Below are 26,462 nucleotides of genomic sequence, written 5' to 3'. Positions count from 1 at the left end.
TGAAAAGTACCTAAATACTTAAGCAATGTATCCCTCACCTATCAATATGCTTACTCAAGTGTTTTAAAAAAAGGGAACCTACCCTGTTTTGGCAAAGTTGGTCCAATAGGTCATGACGACTGCGCTCAACATGACGTCATTCTTGGAGAAGTTGCAATTGAAGAGGTCCGTGGGCCCGATCATCGGGATCCCAAAGACGTAAGGAACCTCATCCCCATGCGCTGAGTCAGCCCAGCTGGGCTTCATGTCACTTTGGCAGTGGTGATAGAATGCGTAAAAGTAAGTGGGAGAGCCATACTGAGCGTGTAGATCTGCCGTAGCCACGGCTGGCGCCACCCACTGGTGATCTGTGAAAAGTGCGACCAGTGTCTTCCTGCGCGTCTCCGGATTCTCCTTGTCGGCCCAGTCCGTGTACATGAACTTGATGGTCTCTCGGAGGGTATCCTTCCCCTCTGGATAGCCGTACAGGTGATCGACAAAGTCAGACACCGCGAAATCGAAATCATTGGCAGACACGCCATCCTCACTGTCCACAATGCCATCCACAAACTTAAATCCCTCTCCCTGGTTCACCCCCAGCATGATGTCATAATTAAGGAACTCCCCCTGCTCCATTAGGATCTGCGGGTCGTCTGGTATTACATCCCCGTCAATGACAGGCCCGAAAGCGATGTGGTACTTTGCCGGGGTGATGTTCTGCTCGATGAGCTCCTTGTAGTTCTTGTTCTGGAGGCATTCCACCAAGTCAATGGTGTCCAGCATGTTGCAGCCAACCTTCTCCGCCAGCATCCGTGTGTATTTGGCTGGCTGGTAGTTGACTGCCCAGCTGGACAGTGCTGTCCCACTTTGTATGATGGCTTTCTGGAAAAGATCTGAGAAACAAAAGAATTAAAACATAAATTCTGATATTAAAATTATATACAAAAAGAATTTCTGCTATTCATTTGTTACTTTTTTCAATGTGAAAACAAGCAAATGTGCATCAAAATGCAAATCTCGTTTTCCTCAGTATTTCCTGGTCTTTTGTTTTATATTATCATAAAATAATTTTAATTATTTTTGATTGAGAACTGTGATATTGACAAAGTTAATTACAGTTCTTGTACTATCCTCAAAAGATGTTTATTTCTAAAAAGGCACAGTACAATACAACACATAACTACATACTGTAGACTGACAGCCACAACCCACATTTGGGGCCATGGGGGAGCTATCATGTGGAAGGTCCATGGTCTCTGTTGGGTCTATTTGTCCTCCAGGACCTTTTGTACATTATCCCCAGTATAAATTGTCATCCAACAACTGTCCATCTGCACACATGGCAATATTGACACATGTCAACAAGTAAAGGGAGTGAGTGGATGTTCTGGAGTGGTGAAAGACCACTGTTTATGTCTGTATATATTTAATTCAGAATAAAATGTATTTTACCTAAAAAAGGAAAAGACTAATTAAGGGGCAGACAAAAAACTGCAGACATTTTAAGTTTAGTTCAACAGTTTGAAAGCTGCCATTAAACATGTAGGTAATGCAAGGTATTTTAAAATGTGAAATAAAAATGTATCACTGCCAGGTACCAAGGAACGTGCCATTTGAATTTCTGCCACAGATCTGTACATGATGAAGAAAACAAAAGGATATAATCTGTTACAACTCACACAATCCATTGACTGTCCTAATTCTTTTACTTTAATTTTCATTATCACCATTTATTTTTTCCTTTCAACAGATACACTTTATCCTCTATCACCATGAGGTAAGGAGGGATGTTTGGCCAGTGGAAAGCAGTGTTCCCTATTGACAAAGTAGAAAAAAAAAAAACAATGTCCCAGTGCAGTAATGGGATACCACCAATATTGTACTATGACCAGATATTCAGTTGCTTTGCTGTCCTCCTCTGAAGTTGTAGTTGGTAACAGGGTGTTTCTTTCTCCATTCCTATACTGCCTATGTATATTTTGTGTTGGACCATACCCCTGGCCATACCTGGCTCTCTAAATCAGGCCATCTAATACCTCTGTAGCAAATCTTCTCTCACCATAGATGATGTGTGGTGAGTGTTTTGACACAAAATGGCTGCCATATACCATCCATTTAGGAACCACACATTGGTGGTGGTTGAGGTGAGTCACTCCTCTTCACTGTCACTTTCACTCTGTGAATGCTGCTATGCAAATGCAAGTCAGTTATTCATTCTTTAAAGCTGCCAGCGTCATTTTTCATTCACTTCATCTTCAGCGCTATCACTTTCCTACTTGAGTAATAATTAAAACCGACTAAAAATATGGCCAGTCACTTAATCTTTACCTCTGGTTACCCGATCGGGCTCATGGGTTAACCTTCAAACAGAGTCACACATGTAACAAGAAGCTTTCTTTCTGATTACATTTATTCCACCCCATGCCACACATGTCAAACCTGAAAATATAGATCTTCCACATAAATGCAGTCATAATCTCTGTATGAATTGTCCATTTTATTCTCATGAGGACACACAACTGGAACACTCTTTATCACTGACTGCTGTTGCTCCTGCGCACATGTTCCTGTGGTTTATGATTAAGAGTTTATGATATATTTCAAGACACAGAATCACACTTCTATACTGTTTACTATTCCGTACGATTCAAAGTTTGTTAACGTGTCCACTAACTTCTGTTGTATAAGCCTTACTCCATTCAGGTGAATCAAAAATGTATGGATGAAACACCAGAATGCTCTTAATTGATGCGATACATAGACCATAGATCTCCACTGCATTAAATATACTGCAGTTATATATCCAGCTGCTCACAACCTCTCTCCACTATGATCTGATGACTTAGGCTAAAGAAAAAAATCATTTTTAGAGGCAACTATATTGTAAAACACAGAACTGGCTTTTCATTTGCATCTCCTCTGTGCAGCCATTCCATACCACTGTATTTGGCAACATAAAAAAATACCTACAGTGTACAGGCAATACAACTATTGCCAACATGTAATTTTATTTTTTCCAGCTTCCACAATTATATCTTATTTTACATTATTTGTCTTCACATTACTTTGTGATATAACTTACTCTGATCCGAGTTCACTCTTAACTTGATGTTGTAAAGTTACCCAAGAAGAAAGAAGGAAAAAAAAACAAGCAATACAAACAAATCTTAATATTTCCACAGAAGAAAACATTAATACCCAATATTTTAGGAGTGAACAAGGGTTGGAGCAAGGCAGGCAAGTATGGCTGTTTGACACATTCTATTTATATGCTGTGTTTAGAGGCCACAATGACTCATTGAAGATGATTTAAAAAGGATGCTTGTGCACCATCATCATCTCCTCTGGGGTCAACTTTGAACCTTCTTTAATATATAAAGTATGTCGGTAGTATCTGACTTGGAAAATATTTTGTGATAAAATAAAAATTGAGTTTTACTTGAGTGCTTCATAAAGTATGCTTATGGTACTACAGGACAAATTATGTCCTACAGATAAAAGACATTTCCACCTCCAGGGCTCACAAACAGACTCCTTTCTTTCTAGTGGATTTACTGCAGTGTATTATTTGGTTAAAGCTAACATGGTAAAGTAAAATGAAAATCTCAAAACTGAGGCTGCATTCCATTGCCAATTCAAGAGATTAGGAAGTAAATATGCATCTTTTTGGTGAAATCAGCTAGGACACAAAGAGAAAGGTCAACTGCACTGCACTATGTACATATAGCAAACTTTAGGCTCTCACCAGTATGTGTACTCTTTACAAGAAGTATATTAACTCGTTTTTAAACATCCATTGTGTAACTTTTCAAAGTGAATAGGGAGAGCTAACAGTGGCTTTTTAAATTTATATTCTGAAACAAGTTATCAGGTTTTAACACTAATGCTTTGAGACACTATTGTTGTCTGCAAGAAACAGTTGTTTAATTGAGGAGTTATCTAAAACTGTAAAATCCAGTGCAATAGGATAGAATTTGAAGAAAGCTTTATGTGATATTTAGAGATCTGTCTAAGACTGTGTTTATCTTATCAACTGTGTTGTGTGTTTGGCTGTAGCAGACAGCACTGAGCACCCTGTCTGAGAAGATATCATATGACCTTTATATTCCTAAATGCTATTCTTGATAGAATAAAAAACTCAAGTTTTAAATGGTCGAACAAAATGTCAAATGCTCGCCGCTTTCTGAAGCCTTACTTCACTTGCCTGTCATATTAAAATCTGGTGGCTGTAACATGATTTCATGACTTGATGAACCTTTATACACCCCCTGGTTTCATCTCTTTGAGTAAAATGTGTTTTGATGTTAATTCACAGTGCATTATATCCAATTTTTATCCCAGACATTGGTGCAGGCTTTCTCAAAACTAATTTTGGAAATCATAATGCAGCAGATGTTTAAGAAACTTTGTTGAGTAATGTATTTATGAAGTTATTTCCTAATGTGTTCATCATGATTGCAATATACATAGTCAAGTCACTACATAAAAAAATAAATGACATTATTCCAACAATTATGCTATTTATTTTAATGTATTCTGTAAAAAATGATGGAAAAATGAGTGTTATTTTCTACTTGCTGTGCAAAAGTGGAAAAAATCGGTATGTGACTTGGCTGGCTATACTAATATTCTAAAATGGGTACACTGTTTTTGAAAAAGGATATAATTACAAAATGTGCTACCACTCCATCTAGGAAAAAGAAATGGTAGGGACCACGCAATGATCAGCCTTGCTAATGCTTTTGAATACATTTCATTTATAATGTGGGGTTACTGTTCTTTCCTCATTTTAATGACCAATCCTTAATGACAAACAAAAGAATAACAAGCAACTATGAATTTTCCTCCCACACAACAGCTGCATGGCCAGCTGACACACTCTCCAAGTGCTGGTAGCTGTGTCATCGTAACCTATGTTGCTTTTCAATTTTCTTACGCATTTACTTTTTTGTCTTGTGTCTATCTAAATATGAACAGCCCATTTGTAATTATTTTATATCTGGCTGATTGTAGAATTTCGTAGCCCAAAACCTCTCCTTTTTTTTCTTTTTTTTTTTCTGAGACCTTCACCATTATCCTGAGGTAAAGGTTGGCAAGCAAGCTATAACATCCTACCTAACCTACCTTTTATACCAATATGACAAAGGCTTTAAACCAAGAGAAGGCTCAGCACAGTCTGAGATCATAAACAAGAGAAAAGGTTTTTAATGAATGAGGACTGCAGAAATCAACTGTAATGAGGTTCTAGTGATTTTCTTTCTGTGGTAGCTGTGTAAGGGAATAAAGCTTTTCTTATGCAATAAAGTATGTAATTTTGTCTTCTGACCAAATTATGTTTAATAGATATTGAACCAACATCTCTCTTGTAATTGAACAGCATCAGTATTTGTTTATATATTATTCCAACTGTGACACTTCTGAGTAAGGGTGTGTGCAAAAGCAGAACACCTACATACCTTCCGAGTAGTGAGACAGTGTCAGCAAGCTCACACATGAGGCTCCTGCACCAGATCCAAATATGGTGACCCTCTTTGGATCCCCCTTGAATGCCTGGATGTTTTCCTTGATCCACCTCAGTGCTTGAATTTGATCAAGCAGTCCATAGTTTCCTTTAGCTGCCTGGTCACCTGTGCTCAGAAATCCTAAGAAAGGGAAAAAAAAGAATTACTACAGCAAAAAACACTAGGTCTTCTCCGAATAAACACTTCTGCAAGTGAGGTTATCTTGAGGACATGACTTGGTCAGGTTAGTTTTATCCCACCTTACTCACATTGGACTTACATGCTTCATAGATACGTCTAACCCCTGGAAGTCATTTTAAACACACAATGACTGCTGTTAGTCTTTGGTATCATTCAACAGATGCTCACCTTTGATGTTGTCACAATGCAGTTTGTGCTATATGTGATATTTGAAGTAAATGATATGCTATGTATATTCATACACATTTTTTCTCTCTCTCTCACATACACACACACACACATATAAATATGCCACGTCCATGTTTGAAGTCGGCTACGCGGGAATGCTGGATGCGGGATCTTGCGAATTTCAGAGTATCTATTCCGATTGTACACTAGTGACATGTAAAAGCACACAAACTATCTGATCACTTTCATGTAAACAGTACGTTCAGAATCATCAATCGGAATCATTTCATTCCATATGAAAAAAAAAGTGCATGTAAACATAGCTTATGTTACAAACGCAAATATAATGTACACCTAGGTTGACAAAAGAATGACAACGACCTCAGTTTGACTATTTAATGAACAGTAACGATTAAGCAAAACAAACAGTAACGACTGAGCAAAACCTCAACATTAGCCACTAAAATGTAGGCTATTACGAGACATCTGTAACCTGTATCATCTGTAGCCTGTTTAAAAAAAGGCTAGGCCTACATGGCATCAAATGTACCCTATAGCTATAATGTAGCTATAGACTACCAGGTAACATTTTATTTTCTCCTTTTTTTCATTGCAGCAAAGTCCTCTGCTGCCGACTTGAAATCAAACGTGTCCAATGTGTCTTTGCAGCTTGCAATGCGCATAAGCATCACTCTCTCCTTCTCCACACGACTTCGCAGCGCCGTCTTAATTCGATTCTGTAGAGAGAAGTGGGCCTAGTAGCAAGTATCGCGCAATAAAAGAACACACTCTTCTGGTGAAAAAGCACTGTAGGCTGTTAACAGGCTGTTTCGCTATCAAAACACAAATGTCCTGTTTAGGGATAGCCTTCTAAGTTCAATTTTGGAGCACAATAGCATCTAAACATGTACTAATGAAGTAATTTTCTGAATAACCAACACTGGGTTCCATTTCTTTTTATCAAAGAACAATAAATCTTAAAATAAATAACCTTTGTGCACATACAGTTAAACACTTAAACTCTGATGGCAGTTCCTTTAAGTGAGATTCTGGGTCATCTCCAATCTAATAGCAATGTAATTTTTCATTAACCTGTACTTCTATAACATTTTTTCAGGCTTCTTACATGGACACTTGCATAACTGAGACTAATGGCAACTGTACTTTGAGGAAGATGATGGTAAATACTCATCAATGAACTCATCCAATCCTTCTGTAGATTTATCACCTGTTTGTGAAATTATTAAATGATACTGAAGCCAGTCACTTCAACCTTTGACCTAATATAATTGGCTATATGTGATTCTAAGGTTTGAAATGGCCCTAAATGAAGTACAGAATTTTAAGCTTGTTTAATCTCTGTGACAAATTACTAGCAAATTTTATTAGGCATTAAATATATAAATTCATGCAATCTGGATTAAGGGGGATTTGAAGTAAATTATCCTTGTGGGGAAAATGGCTTCAGCTTTACACATGCCGAGGGGAAGCTATAGACCTTCAGTCTACAGTACTAAATATGAATTTCGATCTTTGCTGTTAATGGGATATAAGTAAGGAATTATTCAGAATAATGAAGGTGTCAAATACGATGCACTCTATATAAAAAATAAAATTGTCTTAGGTGAAGCAGAAATATTGTAGGCCTTTTAGAAGTGGTCAAACTGAAAGTCATCTCACAGCAACAGATGTGTCACTATCACAGGCATGACTCTCATGTTAGTTTCAACCCTCACCCTCTAAGCCACTCCCAAATCCTAATCCTTTTGTTCACAATAGAGTTTTAGACAATCGTTTCACAAACAAGAGGACCTGGAAAAATTGGGGACAAATGTGTGGGGATTAGTGGTGTAACCATGCCATGACATACATTGTTTCAACTGACTCAAACAGTTGTGAATTTTTCTTACATGACTTTAATAGGTTCAAAAACGATATCCACAATTTGATTAGCACAACCAAACTGAAATACAAACCATCTAAAATCTGGTCTTTTTCCTTCTAGAAGCCAATAAGCTTTTGAAAGAATTTTGTCTGATTCATGTAAGACAAACCTGGATGCAACTGACAAGGTTTGCTAATTCACAAAGAACAATGTGGATTGTGGTTCTGAAAGGTGTCTTTGTCCCTTTGAAGATCACAGTGTGAAGGTTAATGTGTCTCAAGCGCTAATAGTCTGATCTTGGGATCTGGTCAACATCATCAGCAGCCAGACCCTGGCATGCATATACTGGGAACTTGTTGCATAACAAATTAGGAGATCCTCCAAATACATTATCAAGTTTGAACGTGGCAAGCCGAGTGCCCAGTCGTCACAGTCACAAAGACTTGGACCCTGACGCCTGCTGCTGGCAGCTGGATTGGCCCTACCCAGAGCCTGGCGTGGATGCCTGGGACAAAGCGGATGAGGGAGGAATGGGTCCCCTGGCTCTTGTAGGCAACAGATCCAGTTTGTCACGGAGGGATAGAGGGGACAGCTGGGCGAGAGATTACAGGCCCCAAGCAGCAGGCTTGCACAGACCTCGGGCCTGCGTGGTGTCCACTCGCTGCAGCAGGACACCAGGAGGGAGCTTTGGAACTTAACCATAAAAAAAAACTCAAATTTTACATTATTGGTGTAGAGAAATGGTAGAAAGCTACAGAAAAAAATTACATGGATTTCATGGTCACTTTGAGAAGGATTCCAACAAATATTGGGTGTCGGTACATGTCAGACATTAACATTTGATGTTTGTGTTTGAAGTTGAAGTTTGTATTTTAGAGTGGTTTCGCTGTATTTTTTTTTTTTTTTTTAAATGCTCCTAGGCTCAGTCATAATATACTCATATTCACAGTAAGAGTTTTCAGGGTATATAAGGAGAAATAACTTAGGAAAGCATTTATAAGTATATTTCCCTTACTGCTATTATTGACAATTCTATAATATAGCTGCTTATCATGACAGTATCCTCAAGGGTGTTATTTCATATTTCATCTATCATAGAGAGACTACTGTATAGATTAGAGCTGATCAATCAGACAAATAAATGGTATTATGGTATTCCATGTGAGGCATGATTAGATGTTTAGTGTTTAGTCTATATACATACATACATACACACATATATATATATATATATATATATATATATATATATACATACACACACATATATATATATATATATATATATATATATGTACCCATGCATACTTCCATTATACTAAAGCTTATGAAATCCTGTGTATTTCACAATGTCTCAGCTCAGAGTGAATCACTGAGACCATCTGCAGTGCATTTGCATTACGCTAAGGCAGACTAATCCCGTTCACGTCCCAAAATTAACTGTGGAATGATGGGAGCTGTGGGCAAAATGTAGGTCGGCCATTGTATCACAAAGACAGCTCCGCAGTTTGAGACAATAATGCGCAAGGTCTCAGTGGCAACGGGGCCATTCACTCGGATCGAACTGACACTTTGGTGAAAGCTCTGAGACGTCTCTACTCATCTGCCTGAAAAGGGCACCAGATAGACTGAAGTAAATTAGAGCACGATGGTAGTCCAAGGGGGACAGAGCCAAGTTTTTAAAGGCATTCATTCTGTCGACACAGAGAATGCTATTATTTAATTAACAGGGCTAATGGGTCTATTATGGTAATCCTGCGTTCTCTAAAGCACTACCGCATAAAACAAGACAGTGGTGTGGAGAAGTGGTTAAGCTGCTGGACTTGACTGCAGTGAGGTGAGGCTAAAATATAGATGGTATGGTAGCATGGTGCCCCTGGAATTTAATGTAATGAAACAATGAGATCCCAGTAATAAACATTTAGTAATGTGATTACTGAAATACATTTCTTTTAAAAATGAAGAGATAGATTTACAGATATAGATAGATTTTAATAGATTTGTCATTATTTTATCAAAACACTGATACAATAGCTCAACCTAAATACAAGCTATCATGACATATCTTTTTATTGTCTATTTGATCCCCTTATTTAATGAATTACATTATTTAATGAATTACATTATTATCAATCAATCAAATTACAATTGTCAGTGAGATTGGACTGCAGAGAGCATTCATGTTCAAAGATGCACATGTTATTTTTCCAGTGAGACTTCAATTAAACTGCTCCCTCAGAAGAATTCCCTCTGCTGTTAATAAGGATCATTTCAACTGGAAATATTTGAATGATGCTGACAGCGATTCTGTGTTTCAAGGTGAAATACAGTAAGGAAAGGGAAGCCCACTAAATATAACTTTTCCTCTGACATCCCTTTGGCATCATCAGCCTTTAAGTCAAAAGTCGCACAGGCTTAAAATCAACACCTCCAAGAGCTTCAGCACTGACTGTATTTTCTCCCTATGACAAAAACCATTTGGTTGCTGAAGCCCTTCCTTTTCCTCCTCCAAATGTTTAACATTGATGCTGGATTTATGAGTGTCAAGCATAGAGTTTGAGCTTGGAGGCACGATTCTGCACTGAATAATCTTCAGAACTAATTGAATTTTGCCATTTCTTTTGCTTTGCATTTTTGCAGCTTCTTTGAGAGAAGCTTTCAGCAAAAATGAATATGATATATATATGTATGTACTGTTATTCTGTATGTTCATGATGTAGGCAGCGGACAGATGTTTGATTTTTAAACATAAAATGCAGATATGTACTTTCATACCCTTAATCTGATACCATACAAGATTCAATTTGGGTCAGATATAAAAAGGATCACACTCAACAATGTACCAGGCATAATCAAGTCAAGTACCAAGACACACTTTACAGGGTTAATCCAAAGAACAATTGTATAACTCCTCATTAATCCACTGTTATGCTCAGCGTCATCACCGTCCATGGGCTTTTACACAAACACACACACACACACACCACATGCTACACATACACACTGCACAAATGCATAAACAAAATCCAAGCAGAAAACACATGGCTTTTTGAGAAAACTGATGTGTATATGGGTGTAGGTACATACTGTATATGTGAGTGTATGTGTGTGTGTGAGTGTGTGTGTGTGTGTATTAGCAGACACTCTAATCCAGATGAATTTTATAGGTTAGAATTTCATCCTCGTTTTTTACGTTATCCATTTATACATCTGGATATTTACTGAGGCAATTCTGGGTTAAGTACCTTGCGCAAGGGTACAGCAGCAGTGCCCTAGCCGGGAATCAAAGCAGCAACCTTATGAGCCTTGCTACCTACCACTACACCATACTGCTGCCAAATTTTCCTTTGTAATATGTACCATCAATTTATCAGCCTGTACCCTTGGCTTAACAGATTCTGCTATTATGCAAGGACTAATAACCACATTGTCAACAGCTGTATATTCCTGTCTGTCTGAGAGTTCATGGTGCTCACGTTTAAAAACATACACTTCTTGCATCCTCTCACAAATAATTTCCTCTAAGTATTACTGCATGCACGTGGATACTACTGGTGATCATAACACCACAAGCTAAGCAAGCTCGCCATGGCTTCAGCAACTGTTTATCTTGTAGCAACACCATATTGAAGCCTAACTACTTCCTATTAAAACTTGTGGTTTCTGAGTGTAGATGCTACCCTGTCTACCAGGAGGTAATAGGGACTGACAGGCTATGCAAAAGATACTGTGACACAGAGGATGAAGGTGGAGATCTAATCTCACAGCAGCACATTTCACGCAATGTCCACCTACAGGCATTAAGTTGTAAGACATAATTGTTTTATTGAAGAATATGTAATATTTTAGGAATTATTAAATCCATGTTTAACATCCTAGTATAAGTCAGTAGTGAACTAATAGTAGGTAGCTAAATTATCTTTTGCCTTTTTTGTAATTAGCTAATGTTATCACAATGGGTATTATCTGGCCATTTACAGTGCTGTTTTAGCCATCTTCATTACTGCATATGATCAAAAGTTAAGAATGGCAACATAATTACAAGGGGGAAAACGCATGTTTGTTTTTATATGTATTACAAAACCGCAAATATATGCACAGGAGTCTGTTGAAATCTTTTATAGGACTTGTCAAAGGTATTACATCAGTATGGATAATTGGATGTGATCTCAAAGATGAGAAATTTGGTGGAAAAAGGGATGAGTATATAATATATCCTATGTTATCGTCTGTTATCTTCAGCTAAAAAAAGATCTCTGTACTACATCAGCCCAGCTACAGTTTAATTTTAATTTGCATTTTATATTTTCAGACCATTGGCCTGAAAGCCAAATGCAATAAATAGTCAATAAACAAAAAGTCAATACATTGAATTTGGAACACAGTTTCACATAATTATGTCATACATCCAAGTATATTTGCTAATGAAATCATATTGCTACAACTCACATTCTAACTCAAATTCACTGTCAGTATCAATTTAAAAACAAAGATGCACCAATACCAAATATCTGGCAGCAGCAATAGCAATAGCAGCAGTATCAAAGCAGTAGTCTGTGTGTTTAATTGTGTTTATTTGTTTTGGATCTATACTATTACACAGAATCACTGATCTATAAATTAATTGATTTTCTTATCCTAGTCTCTGAGTTGACTAAACTGCTGATACACATAATATAAAGATGAGTAACTCTGCACAGCATCAACTGAAAAAAAGAAGCACACAGCTTAACTGCAATGGCTTGAGAATTGGTTCGATATGTGACTTCCTGCGATGTGAATTGGGAACAGACAGTAAATGAGGGGTGCTATGTTAGTTATAATCCCGCCACCAAACAGAGTAGTGTGCAACAGTTAAACACTGGGAAATCTATGTACAGTACAGCTGTATGTACTAATTACACTGATCTAAAAGAGAACATTGGGCAGTTGTTTGCTCCAGTTCCCATGAGTAATTATGGTTTGTCAATTGCTTTCTATAGTGACAATGACATTATGTTTTACATGATAGGCATTTAGTAATTAGGAAGCTGGCAAATTCTTGTGATTCTTGCACAATTTTGAGCACAAGACTGAATGAAGAGAACATTGACAATATTAATGACATCTTCTAGTTTCAGTAAATAAATATCCCAATTCCCATGCAACAAACACACCAGTTAAATTCTGAACCAATGAGAAGGCACTTCTTGAAAACCACTTCCATTTTCATTCAGTTCTCAATGATGTATTAAAACATTCAAATTACTGAATCAATCACATTTTTTTCTGATAATGGAGGGTATAAATACCACAGACCTTTTAATTACATGAAAATATCTAGATTATAGCTAATAGGCATAATAAATGACTGAACATAATATGACTATCAGCAAAAAACTGGTATGTATTTATCTAGATTTGTATAATTATATACATTTCTATACATTGCAAATCCTTCAGTATATCTAAAATGGATTCACATTCAAAGAATGAATCCACTGACAGTACAGAAAGCAGAAGTTACTATAAGTACATTCATAGAGATGAGTAACAGCTCAAATTGTATAAACAAACTATATTCCTGTCAGGTCATAGTAACCATACAAGGTACTTGCACTGTTGGTGATTAAGCATCCACCAGCCCTCTACATATAAAGCATCCATACAAGCAATGTGTTTTCCCCATTAATAACTACAAATGCGTTATGAGGCACAGCATCATTACGGAGGACAAAATATTCACATATCAGCGAAATGTCTCTTTAAGGCTCATCTTCATAACAGATGGAATGCTGTTTTTTTGTTCCATTTCCTGATTCCAGTGGGTATATGTTTTGATGGATGATGTCCTTTTTTTGGACGGAGACCCTGTGGGGCTTGCACTGACCCCCGGTCTTAAAGGCATGCGTACCTCACACTCCTCCTTCACCAGATGGTGCCTCTGCTCTATGCTAAGGCTCGGCCGGATAGCAACTCTTTTCACCTGGACCCTGATATAAAGCCTTCATTATATTATCCAGCCTTTTGGGGGGGGCGACGACATTGCTGCCACCCACATCTCCCACAGCCGAAGGCCCTGAGGATTCTCCAGGATGGCTCCTCACTTCTCGTTAAAGGAGAGAGACTGTTAGTCACAGAAGCAGACACAGGGGCTTTTAGAGTTCTCTGGCTCACTCCTCTCAAGGACATGTGGCTCACCATTAAGATACATTAAGTCTATGGAAAGCATGAGTCACACTGACGAAAAAAAAATGTCCCTCAGCACAAATATGCTCCAGTGGGTTCAGGCATTAATGATGTAACGTTTGTGCATGAACACATGTAAAACCATGTACAGTGTTTCAAAGAGTGGCCAGATCGTCTGGAACTTTCTTTTAACCGTTGGAGTGATTTGGTGTAAGTGTGTTAGTCAAGGATAGATAGAAAAAGGCCTGTGCTCCATCTAAGCACATTACACAATATCTGCTTAAATATTTTTACTCATTTCTGGAAAGCGTTTTATAATTAGTTTGAATATGAACTAAGGTCCATCTTGAGATTTTAAGTTGAAAGGTGAAAAGTGCACCACTGATTCAGTTCTGCCCCCTGTCTGTAGAGGTCTTACCCATGGCTGCCTATTTTGCTGTGTGCAAGATTGCAGAGCTGTAATTAGTACAAGAACTTCTTTGGAGATTGCACAACAGGTTTGGATGTTTGTCGGAATGACAGGTTGTTCCGGCAGACACTGCCATGTGACAGTGATGGAGATGGGGTGTCCATAGCAGCTCATATGACACTGATGCCAACAATTGTTGGGAGAAGCAAAGTGCCAAGTCAGTACCCCGGCAACAGTGCCTAGGCAACAGTCTCCTCGTATGAAAGACAACTGCCTGTTTACTGACTTTATTAAATACATTGTTCTGTGGCATCTTATGTTAACAACTTCAGCTTTTGATTATGCAATCAAACTGTTGCTGTCTATGGTAACAATACTGTACCTTTTCCTGCTGTTTTTGATATTTTGTATAGCTACATCGTACTCAAAATATATTGATATTTCTGAATCCACTAAAGAAAATTCTCACATAGCACAAAATACTCATATTCATTGACAGTTCAGATTCATACCAGAGTTAATCATGACAATTTTTTTTTTTTTTTACCACACAAATTTGATTGGTTCCCTAACCCACGCCTGACAGAGATACCGGGAGCCATGTGTTTGTTTTTTGACATGAAGTGGCACGAGTATCGTCTCCTCTAACACAACCTCGCACGAGGGACAAAGAGAGAGCTTAGCCAGATCAGAGTCACACGGCGTTAAACCTCTCCCGTGATCACCGCGCTCACCACGGGCACTGCGGGGACCTCCAAGGTGGCCCGCATGCCATCTGTCTTCCAAAGCATTGCTACCAAAGCCATTGGAGTGCACAAATCAGTCCCAACATGACTGTCTAAGCCCCTGTGATGAGCTGTCGGTGTTCCAGTAATTGCCCGACGTCTTAACGTTATCTGGCGAGTGTGTTGAGTGCTTTCCGCAGACAACGAGAGAGGAATGCTGGAGTGGAATGGTGGGTTTGTTGAGGCGGGAGGGAATCAGTCTGTTGCCAGGAGATTCGACTCTCCTGCACAACGCTGTGACAAAATCATTTAGTCTCAGCATCCACGTTTGGGGAATCCTCTGCTACTTCCTCTAAGTACTGTGATCCAGAGTGTACATTTAAATGATTTAACAGTATATAAATGTGCCTGGGAGTCTCAGCAGAGAATGGTCTTTGGAGTAGATGTTAGCTGAGTGGGACTTGTTAGCTCTGGGTTTGTCACAGAGGGTTTCAGGTGGAACACTGCTGAGCCTTTTATGGGAAGCTTGTTTTTCTATAACATGTAAGCAAAGGACCAATTTTTTGATATGACATTCTGAGCATTTATTTTGTATTATGGTCCTGTCAAACAAAACTGCATCTTTCCCTGTAGTCCCCATGGAACATTGTGGGGTAACAACACTGAGCCACATCATTAACAAACGGGTTTCCTGAAAGCAGCTGATTGATATTTGTGACAGTGCCAATCATGTCAATAAGACCTCAATCTCTGAACACACTGACAAATGGAACGGCGGCGTCGAGCACCCAGACAAAATGAGGTCTCTGTGACCTTCACCTACAGAGCATGAATCATATCACTGTTACACAGCCCGTGATAAAGGTTAATTGAAATCAGTCCCCGTGACATAGGACATTTGCTATGCAATTCATTCCAGACAGGCATAAACATGGTTTTGCTTTCTTTAATGAGGCATTGACCCATGCAGACAGAGGCCTTGAAAAAATATAATGCAACAGGTTCAGAGATGCTGCATCTTCAATGAGGCACCTCCGAAGCAATGTGAATTCACTAACATCTATCACACCTTGAGATGGCACAGTAATATTCCTGTCTCAAATGCTGGTATTGAAAAATCACCACCAAAATGGTTATGGTCACCACCCTCCCAAAATGGTATTGAAGGTGTGAAATGCAGTAAGAATCATAGCCATTGCTGTGATTACCATAAATTACCTCAGGGGGAAATTAATATCACTTTTATGACCAAGGTACATTTTAGAGTATTAGAGTCCAAAAAGAGGGGAAAACATTTAACGCATAAACCCTGCTTATTATGCCAAAATATATCTGTGTAGAAAATACAGCGTTAAGCAGGATAATCTGTGGATTGCATTATTCACTTTCTTTCAATTTTTACTATTATATACTGCTAGAAAACAATCAAGACATATGATTTTTGAGGGGAAAAAAAAACAAAAAAATCAAAAGACTGCTCCCAGCAGCCACTTCACTTCCTGTCAAGTTGCCACGATTTCCAATTATCTCTCCAGTAATCCCCACACTTCAAAATGCCATCTAAAAGCATATGATTATCATGTGGAGATGTAGCTCAATAATTACAGACTGCCTCAAATGGACAAAATGAAACATAATGTCTCTCTCTCAAACTATTGTTTGGACAAGCATTCCTGGAGGTAGAACTGGGCTTGCAGCATGTCTTAGCATTTCATCACTTCAGCATGTTTATTTTAAGTGAAGTGCTCTACAGCAACATTGCACAAGGATCGATAGTAAGTCAATATATAACCATGTCAAAGCATGGACTAATCCTCTTAGTCTACAAGTGTCACAATTAAACTGTGGTTGAATCCCGTTAAAGCATTGGGATATTTGGTATATGTCTTGGGATGTCTATTTGGTATATGGATATTTGGGATATGTCTTTTGGAGGCATCAGCACTGTCAAATAACTGCAGACAGTCAAAAGTTAACAGCTGACATGTTTTAAACTTGTGGTTTTTTAACACGAACAAGGGCACATATGACTCCAGAAAGCCATGAAATGTATGACGGAATCACCAATTAGTGTTAACGGTTATTCCAGCCACCTACCCGGAGCTGAATGGCATTGTTATTCAGTGACACTACATAATTCAACCCACAACAATAATGTACAGATATAGTGCTCTGCTACCTTGCTCAGTGTGACATGGGAGAACAGTGTAATTTTTCACTAATGACTTTTATTGTACCACAACTTCAAAATATGCATTTTAAAATGACTTTTCCCTGGCAATGTATAGGTTTGCATCAATAGCTTTATTTATTTACAGAGTGGATGTTATAAAACAAAAGTATTTGTACTAGTGGATATTTTTGTCAGGAACAAATTGTAGTGATGCACTTTCCAAGGAAATTTTCTTGACACTTTAACATTGTATGTTCTTATAAGATCTAATGCACAGATCTAATGAAGAACTTTTTTTATGACATTAACATATGTATCGGCAACATGTAGGTTTTTCATGTGTTTTTGAGGTGATCAGCATGGTTTTACACAGACTTTACATCAAGCTTGCAGTCGCTTTCTGACAGTATGCATTTACATAGGATATGTTTAATATCAGTTCAAGGGGTATTATTTGTAATTTCAGATAAGACATTATCTGAAATTACAAATTTCAGGCTGTATTTCAAATCTGGTGATACAATATATAAAAACAATGCACTATAAGAACAGAGAGATTTTAAAAAAGACTGTTTAAGGTATACAGTAGATTTGACCATTTCCACTTTTTTGTGAAAACAGTTTTGCTCAAATGAATATATAACAAAAAATCAGTCATTTCAGTTGAGCTGGGTTAATCACGGATAGTCCAAACATTTCTGCTCTTGTTGGGTGTCTTCTAAAGATCAAAGCGTATCTTAGATTATTGGTTGGACATTCATCCAATTTTTCTGCATCATTATCATTTTAAGTTGCTTTGATATTTCTCACTTTTCTCGCTCCTTCTACCCTCCAGTTGTTGAGCAGCATTATATTTTAATCAGCTTTGCATCTTTGAAGGATTTTTACCCTGAAGAAATTATGCAAATGAACATTTTTGCTACATCAAGTTAGTTTTCAAATGTGCTATAGCCAAGGCAGCTGTGGTTTCCTCTTCAATTACTACCATTTCTACCAAGGAAGAACACTTTTATCATTTGCAGTAGTATTGGACCTGTTGCACTTAATGCATCAAATACAGATCATAAAACTATGTGGTCATATAGCCTAAAGCTGATCTCAGATAGCTGTATGATCCTAAACCTTGCACAGGGCTGATCACCATCAAAGCCCATTCATAGCCTTGTTTAACTCATGTGGACAGCCTTGTCCGACCTGTGTTTCCTTTCAGATTTCAAAAGGATGAAATCAAAATTCCTTCCGCTCCCCTTTCATAGAAAAATGCCCGGAAACACCACATTTTTTAAGATGCTTGGCGGCAGCTCCTTCTCTACCACGTTATAATTCCAAGATCAGCAACGTGCCATTCCTTAATAAAAGCTCTGACTAAGTATACTCTGGCAGAGTGAAACGGCACAGTGATGTAACATGTTCAACTCTGCCTTCGCCAGAACAATGCTGAGAGCAAAATGATCCATCACCTCAAAGCACGTGGTGGTTATGCTGCACAGGAACTGTCCTTGCAGGGATTTACTGATGCACTTCGGAGAACTGGAAGTCATGGTCATGAAATCAGTTTCATCACAATCAAGTTACACTGGATCGGGTAAGAAACTCTCCTCATAACCAAATTTGCTGGCTCAAGTCATGGTCATTGTTTTCCCCATTGAGAAAGGCTCTTAGCCTGTGCCATAGCAGTTGAACAACTGGATATGAATCATATAAGCTATTCAGATCACCCGGCATACGTGTTAATTATTGATGTCAATCATTCTGCCTGACAGCCCATTCACTTTATCATACGAATGTACTTAACATTACAGAATCTGAAACCCACTCAAAAGCCTTTTATCTTATGTTTGCATGGCTAAAATCAGCAGAGAGAACACTGAAAAGATAAACTGTCTTTTTAAAATGCTGCCATATATGTATCCATCCAAAAAAAAAAAAAAAAACTAATCGGATTCCAGCTCATTGTAATTAAAATGAGCCTTAGCAAGGATAACCCAGTAATTAATGTCAACCTATTAACTTTTATGTCCCTTAACTGTAAAGCATTCTTATACATTTAATTCCAAACAGCATTTTAATATGAACATTAGTTCTGATTAATAAAAAGGGACAAGGGAAATTCAAAGTTGCATGGGTCCAAGATCATAATCATATATTGTAATAGTGTAAAAATTAAATATGGGATTAAAAACTGAAAAAAGTCTGTGATATCTTCCCTTTTTTCATGTTCAAATAGGGCAATGATATCCTGTAATTAGTAAAGTGGTGCTACTCTTTTGGCAACCCTTTTATACCTAACTTTAACTTTAATGTCACCATAAGTATACAGGCCAGTAGGGAAGAATTCCAAATCCAGAATTCCTATCAGTAAGGCTATTGATGAGTTTATATATCATCTAAGCAAATCCCAAAAAGACATGTACAATTTTAATAGAAGTGGACTCTGCTCTTCAAACAGTCTATAGGTTAAAACAGGTCCATAGATCCAAATTTCAGTAGCTACATTCATAGTATCCCATAGTTGTAGTATGCTCTTATTTGAGTTTAAATGAATGAAATTGATTGTCTTCTTTGACTCTTTCCAATAAATTTGCTGGATTCAAAATGTCAGACAGCCACTTATTTGAAACACTTTCTCTGCATAGAAATAATTTGGCCCCACCCACAGAGAAATCTCAGTGATGGATATTCTACCATTCTACTCATGGCGCCATCTTGTAGGCCAGTGTTTCTCAACCCTCTCCTGGAGTACCCCCTGCCCTGCCCATGTTTTAGATCGCTCCCTGCACCAACACAGCTGATTCAAATGATCAGTTAAGCAGCTTCAGGAGTTCATAACGAGTTGATCATTTGAATCAGCTGTGTTGGAGCAGGGAGCGATCTAAAACATGGGCAGGACAGGGGGTACTCCAGGAGAGGGTTGAGAAACACTGTTGTAGGCAAACAGTCAGCCTTGGAATGGTGTGTATTAATTTATTTTCTCAATTAAATGGCTGTCATCTGTGTTTCAAACTCAGTCCAAATACACATATACTCATATATACTACTACAAGAATTTTACTCATTACATACATTTTTGATACATTTTAAGAAATGAAGTTGTTTTATTTTAAAAAGCTTTTTTATCAAGCTAGGCATTTTATGTAGTGCAGAGCTATATCTTTATATACAGTAAATGATGTCTTGTATCACTGAATTGTGATCCTGAGATTCCTTCCTCCCCCAATGATAAATGTAATCTTGTGCTGTAGGCAGCACACAATTAATTCTTTGTTGCACATATTGTTTTATAAAATGGCTGAGTGGCTAAGTAAATCTGATTCTTACAAAATGTGGTGGAGGCTTATCATTTTACTTTGTGTATATGTAATGCTGACCCTAAAAATTCCATGACAGAAGGATGAGCTTCTCTGAGAATTGGGCAAACATTCACTTAAGCAAGAGAACTGCATGACCATATGATAATTTGAATAATTCATCAGTATTTAATAATAATTAATAAGTGAAAACTGAGTTGCCAATGGCAATTTTGATTTAACTATTTCTGCACTCACCAATCAGATTTAGTATATAGTATATATTTAGTATATAGTATATTTTGTATATATAGTTAACAGCAATTACTCTTCCTCCCCACCTCCCACTGCACATGGGAGGGACTTGGATTTTGACATAAAGTAGGACATTCAAACTTGATAAGAGAGTGCCAACTTATCACCAAGGTATCTGCATAGCTGCCCACAAGCCCTGGTTAAATTATTCAGCTTTGTGTTTTTTTTTTTTTTTTACAAAATATACATAACATAGCATCAGTGTTTGAGTTCATCACAGAATTATATAGTTAAGACAGAATGTTAGATGCAATATTGGTAAGAATACCATATATTGCCAGTTCATGTCAGAACCGGAGTTCAGTGTATTATAAACACTTCAGTATTTATTTCAACCATTGCCACAAACAAAAACCAAAGTGTCATGAAGGTTATGCAATTAAAGTGCAACTTCAGCAGATTGCACTGTCAGCAAAAGTGACTGATGTTATCCTGTCTACCATTTACAGAGAGGCAAAGACAGAGGTATTTCTCTTTCAGTCATCTCTTAAAATGGAGAGCTGACAAATTTGATTTAATTAGCCAATATATTTTAGTACAGTAAGGCTTGACACAGTTGACCTGGACACACGTAGCAAATCCCTGACAATCTTTGAAAGGTTCCGAGGTTTTCGAGTCAAAAATATGCATCGGTCACCTTCAAAAGCACTGGGAGGGGAATTGTCCTTCTGCCATCTATCCATAAGGTAAACATAAGAAACATACTGGGAATTCAGAGTAGTACTGTGATGTCCCAACACAGACACAAATAAGTAAAAAGGGGCATACCGATAGGGGATCCTTACTTAAATTACCAACGATGACAATCATGAAATATTAATCATAAAAATCCGACAAAAGTAGGCTCAGGCAATAATTACTCTACAGTCTAAATTCTATGACTCCCCTAGTTCAAAGCCACCCTGTGATAAACCGACCAGGTGACATGTCAATTTTAAACTATTTTTGATTGTTCGATGTCTTAGACTGCATTTTGCAGTTATCATGCTCTAGGAGATGCACCAGTAAGTGTGTTATAATACTCCATTTTAGTCTCTATCCCACATCTATATATGTCAAAATTATCAATCAGATTGTATTTGTGAGTACATTTTTGCAAGGGAATTACCACAAAGTACTGACCATAGCATAGCTGTAAAACTACAGCTATAAAAATAACTCTCTGTTTTGCAAATGGTAGCATTTAGAAAACATGGACAAACATGTCTCTTGTGACCTGACAGCGATTGGGAACTCAGGGCCATAAATGATGTAGCTTTGGAATGGCTTTTTCCCCTCTTCAATTTAACAGCTGTTCCGAGGTGCTACATGTAGCGCTCAACTTGATCAGATAATCCCTTAGCAACAGCTATGGAGAGCTGTGTTCCTATCACTCTTTTATTTCCATAGCACTTAACTTTGAGTGCTAGAATTTCCGATAAGAGTATTTGGGAATATCCTCTAATAGAAGCTTAGTCTTCATGGGCAGAAGTTCTGGCTTTGAAGTGAAGGAGGAAGCTATTTGTAGTTATAGTCATATTAAGCAGACTGGTAAGGACCTCAGCACAGTCCATTTTTCTTTCATAAATAGAGGAAAAAAGTGGTGAGACATGGTTCCTACAGTAAAGCTGGTATTTCAGTTCCCTCCCTTGGCATTCCACCGATAGCTCAGAAATCAGTTTCACTCAGTATGAACAACCCTCACATATTTCCTGTCCCACCCTGTAATAATTCAAATAATGACTTGGCACTAGAGACTTATGTTGGTACCGCAGAGAAACTGTTCCAGAATGAGGAGGAAAGATTGGTGTTTAAATAGCTGTCTTCCATATTTGAAGGGAGGCACTTTTGAGTGGTCCTTTTGTCATCAAAGTTGTCAGAAAGTTGAGTAAAAGCATTTTGTTCCAATCAGTTTAGCTATTGTGCTTAGAAACACAGCAAGATTTGAAGCTAGTGAAAGTAAATCTTTTTTTTCTTGTTCAGAACACACAATGCTTTAACCTCCTTGCAGATGGAAAAGGTTGTATTTATATTTGTATGTGTTGTAACTTCATGCTCCCCACCCTCCAAAAAGTTTTTATCCATAATTTTGATGTCAACCTGTTCAATGAAGCCTTCAAAAAAAAAAAAACACTCGGTTTTGATTATCATGCCTGAACCACTGCCAGCAGAGTTGTTGTTGGTATTTTGACATCAGTTAAGTTAGCATCAGTGTCTGTCAGCTGAGACAGAGCAATTTTTGTCCCAATGTTTGTTGGTGGGTGATGGGTAGTGAAAATTCCAGACACAATGCAGGAGGCATTTTTGCCCTTGCATTTATGCCACCTGAGACCCAGTGAAAAGCCCACCAAAGTGTCTACCCTGTTTTTTTTTTTTTTTTTAGTGAATATACAGTTATGCCTGGGCAAGCACACTTTTAAGGGTAATGTGGCTTTGTTGTGAATGCACAGTAAATTGCAACACTTTCCTCACACCTCTGACTTGTTATAACTTTTTCCCTTCTTAACCTTTAACTGCTATCTGTACCATGTTTCATGCATAGTGGAAATCCCCCAATTGCATTGCATTACCTCCACATCTTCCAACCTCGGCTCAACTATGTATGAGTTTTTGTAAAAAAAAAAAAAACATTACACCACCTCTGGGATTGCATTAAATGTACTGCTGCGTCAGTAATGCTTATAAATAGTGGGGTGGGGCCTCCCCTGATTAGATAACCTGTTCCACCATTCAATCACACAGGTTGGAGTCAAAACAGGCTCTTTCATGTGATACCAATTACCCTCTTCCATCCCCCCAAAAAAAATAATAAATAAATAAATAAAACATGACTCTTAAACAAATCCCTTGGCCAGGAGGGCAAGGACATTTAGTCTGCTTTTCTTTGACACTAAAAATGCCTTTAGTGTCACCAGACGCTTGTTTTCCAAGGAATAATTGCAACCCAAATCATTCACAGCATAGGCAATAGCATAGTCTCCATCATTACTTCTTCTAGCCTCTTTATAGCTTTGAACAGCATTTAGTTTCCCTGGTTACCAGACTCAGGAGACCATTAGTGTTCATCTCCTGCTACTTTGAGACCCACCTCACAAAAATTGCTTGATTTCTGTCAGTAGCCAAACGGTACTGACAGTCTCAAAAAATCTGCCACATGTTGAACAGTTAATTAAAGCAAATATTGCTATTCTAGACTTTTGTGTAAGGAGCCATGAGGTTCCAGGGCAACAACAGAATTGCATCAAGCCCTTGAAAGCCTTTAGAAGGCCCATACCTGAATTTCTAAAGGTCAGATTAACATTTTCCTCTTCAAGATGAATTGGCTCTGCTCAGTTATTTTGTGTGCATGAAATCAAAAGCTGTTAAGTATGGCATCGATCGGTCTTGTGGATATATGCAACTTCAGGAATAATTTAACATCTACTACCACTGCAAAAATCGAGGGAAGATATTCCTTTCTGTATGCGCTTTTCAACAACATAGTGTTTTATCCAAAAACAGCTACACACAACCCCCATATGCCCCAGGCAATAATAGTTTTGAACAGCAACAGACCTCAGATGGACTATTAAAAGTTTTTATGAGCTTCAAGGAGCACTGTTCCAAAAAAAAAAAAAAAACCCTTGGAACAACTTGGTGTGTGACATCTGTCAATAACATTTATGCGGTTTATATTAATTTTGACACACACAAAGCATAAAGGTTGCATTTTATGTGGTTATAGCAGTACTTCATTTGCTTGGAATCACACCTGGCTGCAGGCCAAGGTGGTTGACCCTCCCATGAGCACATCTAAACAGGGAAAAGAAAGGGGGAGATGGGGTGGAAGAGGGACGCCGTGAACAGCTGAAACTTCACATCCTCCAGTGCTGACTGTTAAAGTCTTCATGCAGTATGATGCAGAACAAGGAAAAATGTGCACTGTAAAAATCAATCCCATACAAAATATATTGAAAATATATTTTACAAATTTTTTCAGATCAATCAATATATTGAAAACATGTAAATTACTGCTGTTTTGGTATATTGCAAGATATTTATGCTTTGCATTAATATATTTTAAACATACTCACAATATCTTCTTTGCGAGAACAACATATTTCTCAATATATTACAATATATTTCATTTTCATATGGGATGGAGTATTTACAATCTATCTCTAAGTATTAACCCAGCACTATAATGCCAGTCTGTAATCAGAGTAAATAAAAATGCTGTCTATGGTTCATTCACTGTATTTATTTCACATTACTTGTATGCTATTTAATTCTTTAAATCATGTCAACTGTAACATGCATGGAGAACTATTTTACTATTTAGAGTACAAAATACAAAAAAATGGGTGCATCATGGGTGCCTGGGCTTTCTGTGTATGTGCCTCACCAAGGATACCAGGTAATGGTCATTACATGCCACATGAATTGAGGCAAAAGTGTCACTGCCCATAAGGAATACACATATAGTGATTGTGTAAAAGGTAAAAGTATGAGGCATCCTTAAATAATAGTTGTCAACACCACAATTAATAGGTTTACCCAAACTACCTTTTGCCAGGATCAGTGATAGTGCCTGCTGGATGGCAGAGGAGGCAGTGTCTAATTTTCTGGATCAAGTCAAAAGTCATAAAATATTCTGATTATTTTAAGAATACACCAGATATTGTATGACGAGTATTTAAATATAACTAATTTGCCCCCAAAATATTTGCATGCAATTCTCACTGTGTAATTTCAACAGAAACTCTTGGCTAGCTCAAGCATTTTAAAACACACATGAGTTCTGCCAACAATTACAGACCATGTCACACCATTAACCTTTTTTTAATTTCCTCCTTTATTTTTTTCTTCTCCCCTTGAGGACACGGACATGCACAATTTGTAAGAAAGATGCCGGTAGGAAAAATAACAATAACAAACTCTATTCTTACAATATGTTCACATATGTTCACACTAGATGACTAAAAACTGGCAATGGCTGTTGATCTGCATTAAGGAATCATGACTTTGTAAGCTTCCCTTTGAATAGCAGAAGCCAATTAGATCTGAGGGAAGGCTGGCCCACCAGAGTATTTTGAGATAACACAAAAGGAGGTGAAGTGGTCATTTTTTGAATATGCTTATGACCAAAACGAAGTGGTTAGTGGAAAGGACTTCCATCTGTGTCAGTCGATCTACACAGGTGGCTTTAGCAAACTGATATTTCCATTGATGCCTTAAACCAACTGTCACCTAATGCAAAGTCTCATTCTCAGGAGTGCAGGGGCTTGTATTTTGAGATTTTTCTGCAGTCATTTGTGACAGATTTGATTTCCCTGTTATGAGACAGCTTTGTTAATTCCACATACTGAATCACAGACAGTGTTCTCTAAAGTAAAGGGGTTCCCTCTGGATGACTCAAAAATGCTGTCTCACACATCTGTTTTTGATGAACAATGAGGAATGAGCTGTAAGTGAATTAGAGGGATGAAGCCTTCCACAAAATGCCAGAAGAAGTAGGGGAAGTGTGATCCTTTGCAAACTCTGTCAGAAGTGTGCAAGCTGCTGAAGCTAATGCTGATAATACCCGTCATCGCGTGCCAGAGGAACGTTCATTTGCTTGTTTAACCAGATCATGTTTTGCAGACAGTGAGAAACTGACCAGAACTAGAGTGTAATAACGCTGCATGACCCCA

The 26,462-nt window shown here is 37.9% G+C and overlaps 1 protein-coding gene across 3 annotated transcripts in view; it reads right to left on the bottom strand.

Annotated features, from left to right (window-relative positions):
- The window catches only part of LOC118785705 (neuroligin-4, X-linked), a 60,406-nt gene that overhangs the window by 5,956 nt on the left and 27,988 nt on the right, over positions 1–26,462 (bottom strand). For all 3 annotated transcript variants that reach the window (XM_036540582.1, XM_036540581.1, XM_036540583.1), the window contains 2 exons: positions 5,436–5,621; positions 83–872 (listed from right to left, as the gene is read on the bottom strand). In XM_036540582.1, the coding sequence (XP_036396475.1) occupies positions 83–872; positions 5,436–5,621 (976 nt within the window). The remainder of the gene's footprint in view (positions 1–82; positions 873–5,435; positions 5,622–26,462) is intronic.

The sequence above is a fragment of the Megalops cyprinoides genome, chromosome 11 (assembly GCF_013368585.1).
Source record: "Megalops cyprinoides isolate fMegCyp1 chromosome 11, fMegCyp1.pri, whole genome shotgun sequence".
In the NCBI taxonomy this organism is placed as follows: domain Eukaryota; kingdom Metazoa; phylum Chordata; class Actinopteri; order Elopiformes; family Megalopidae; genus Megalops; species Megalops cyprinoides.
Note: the sequence above shows the minus strand (reverse complement) of the source record. Positions and strands in the feature narration are given on the sequence as shown.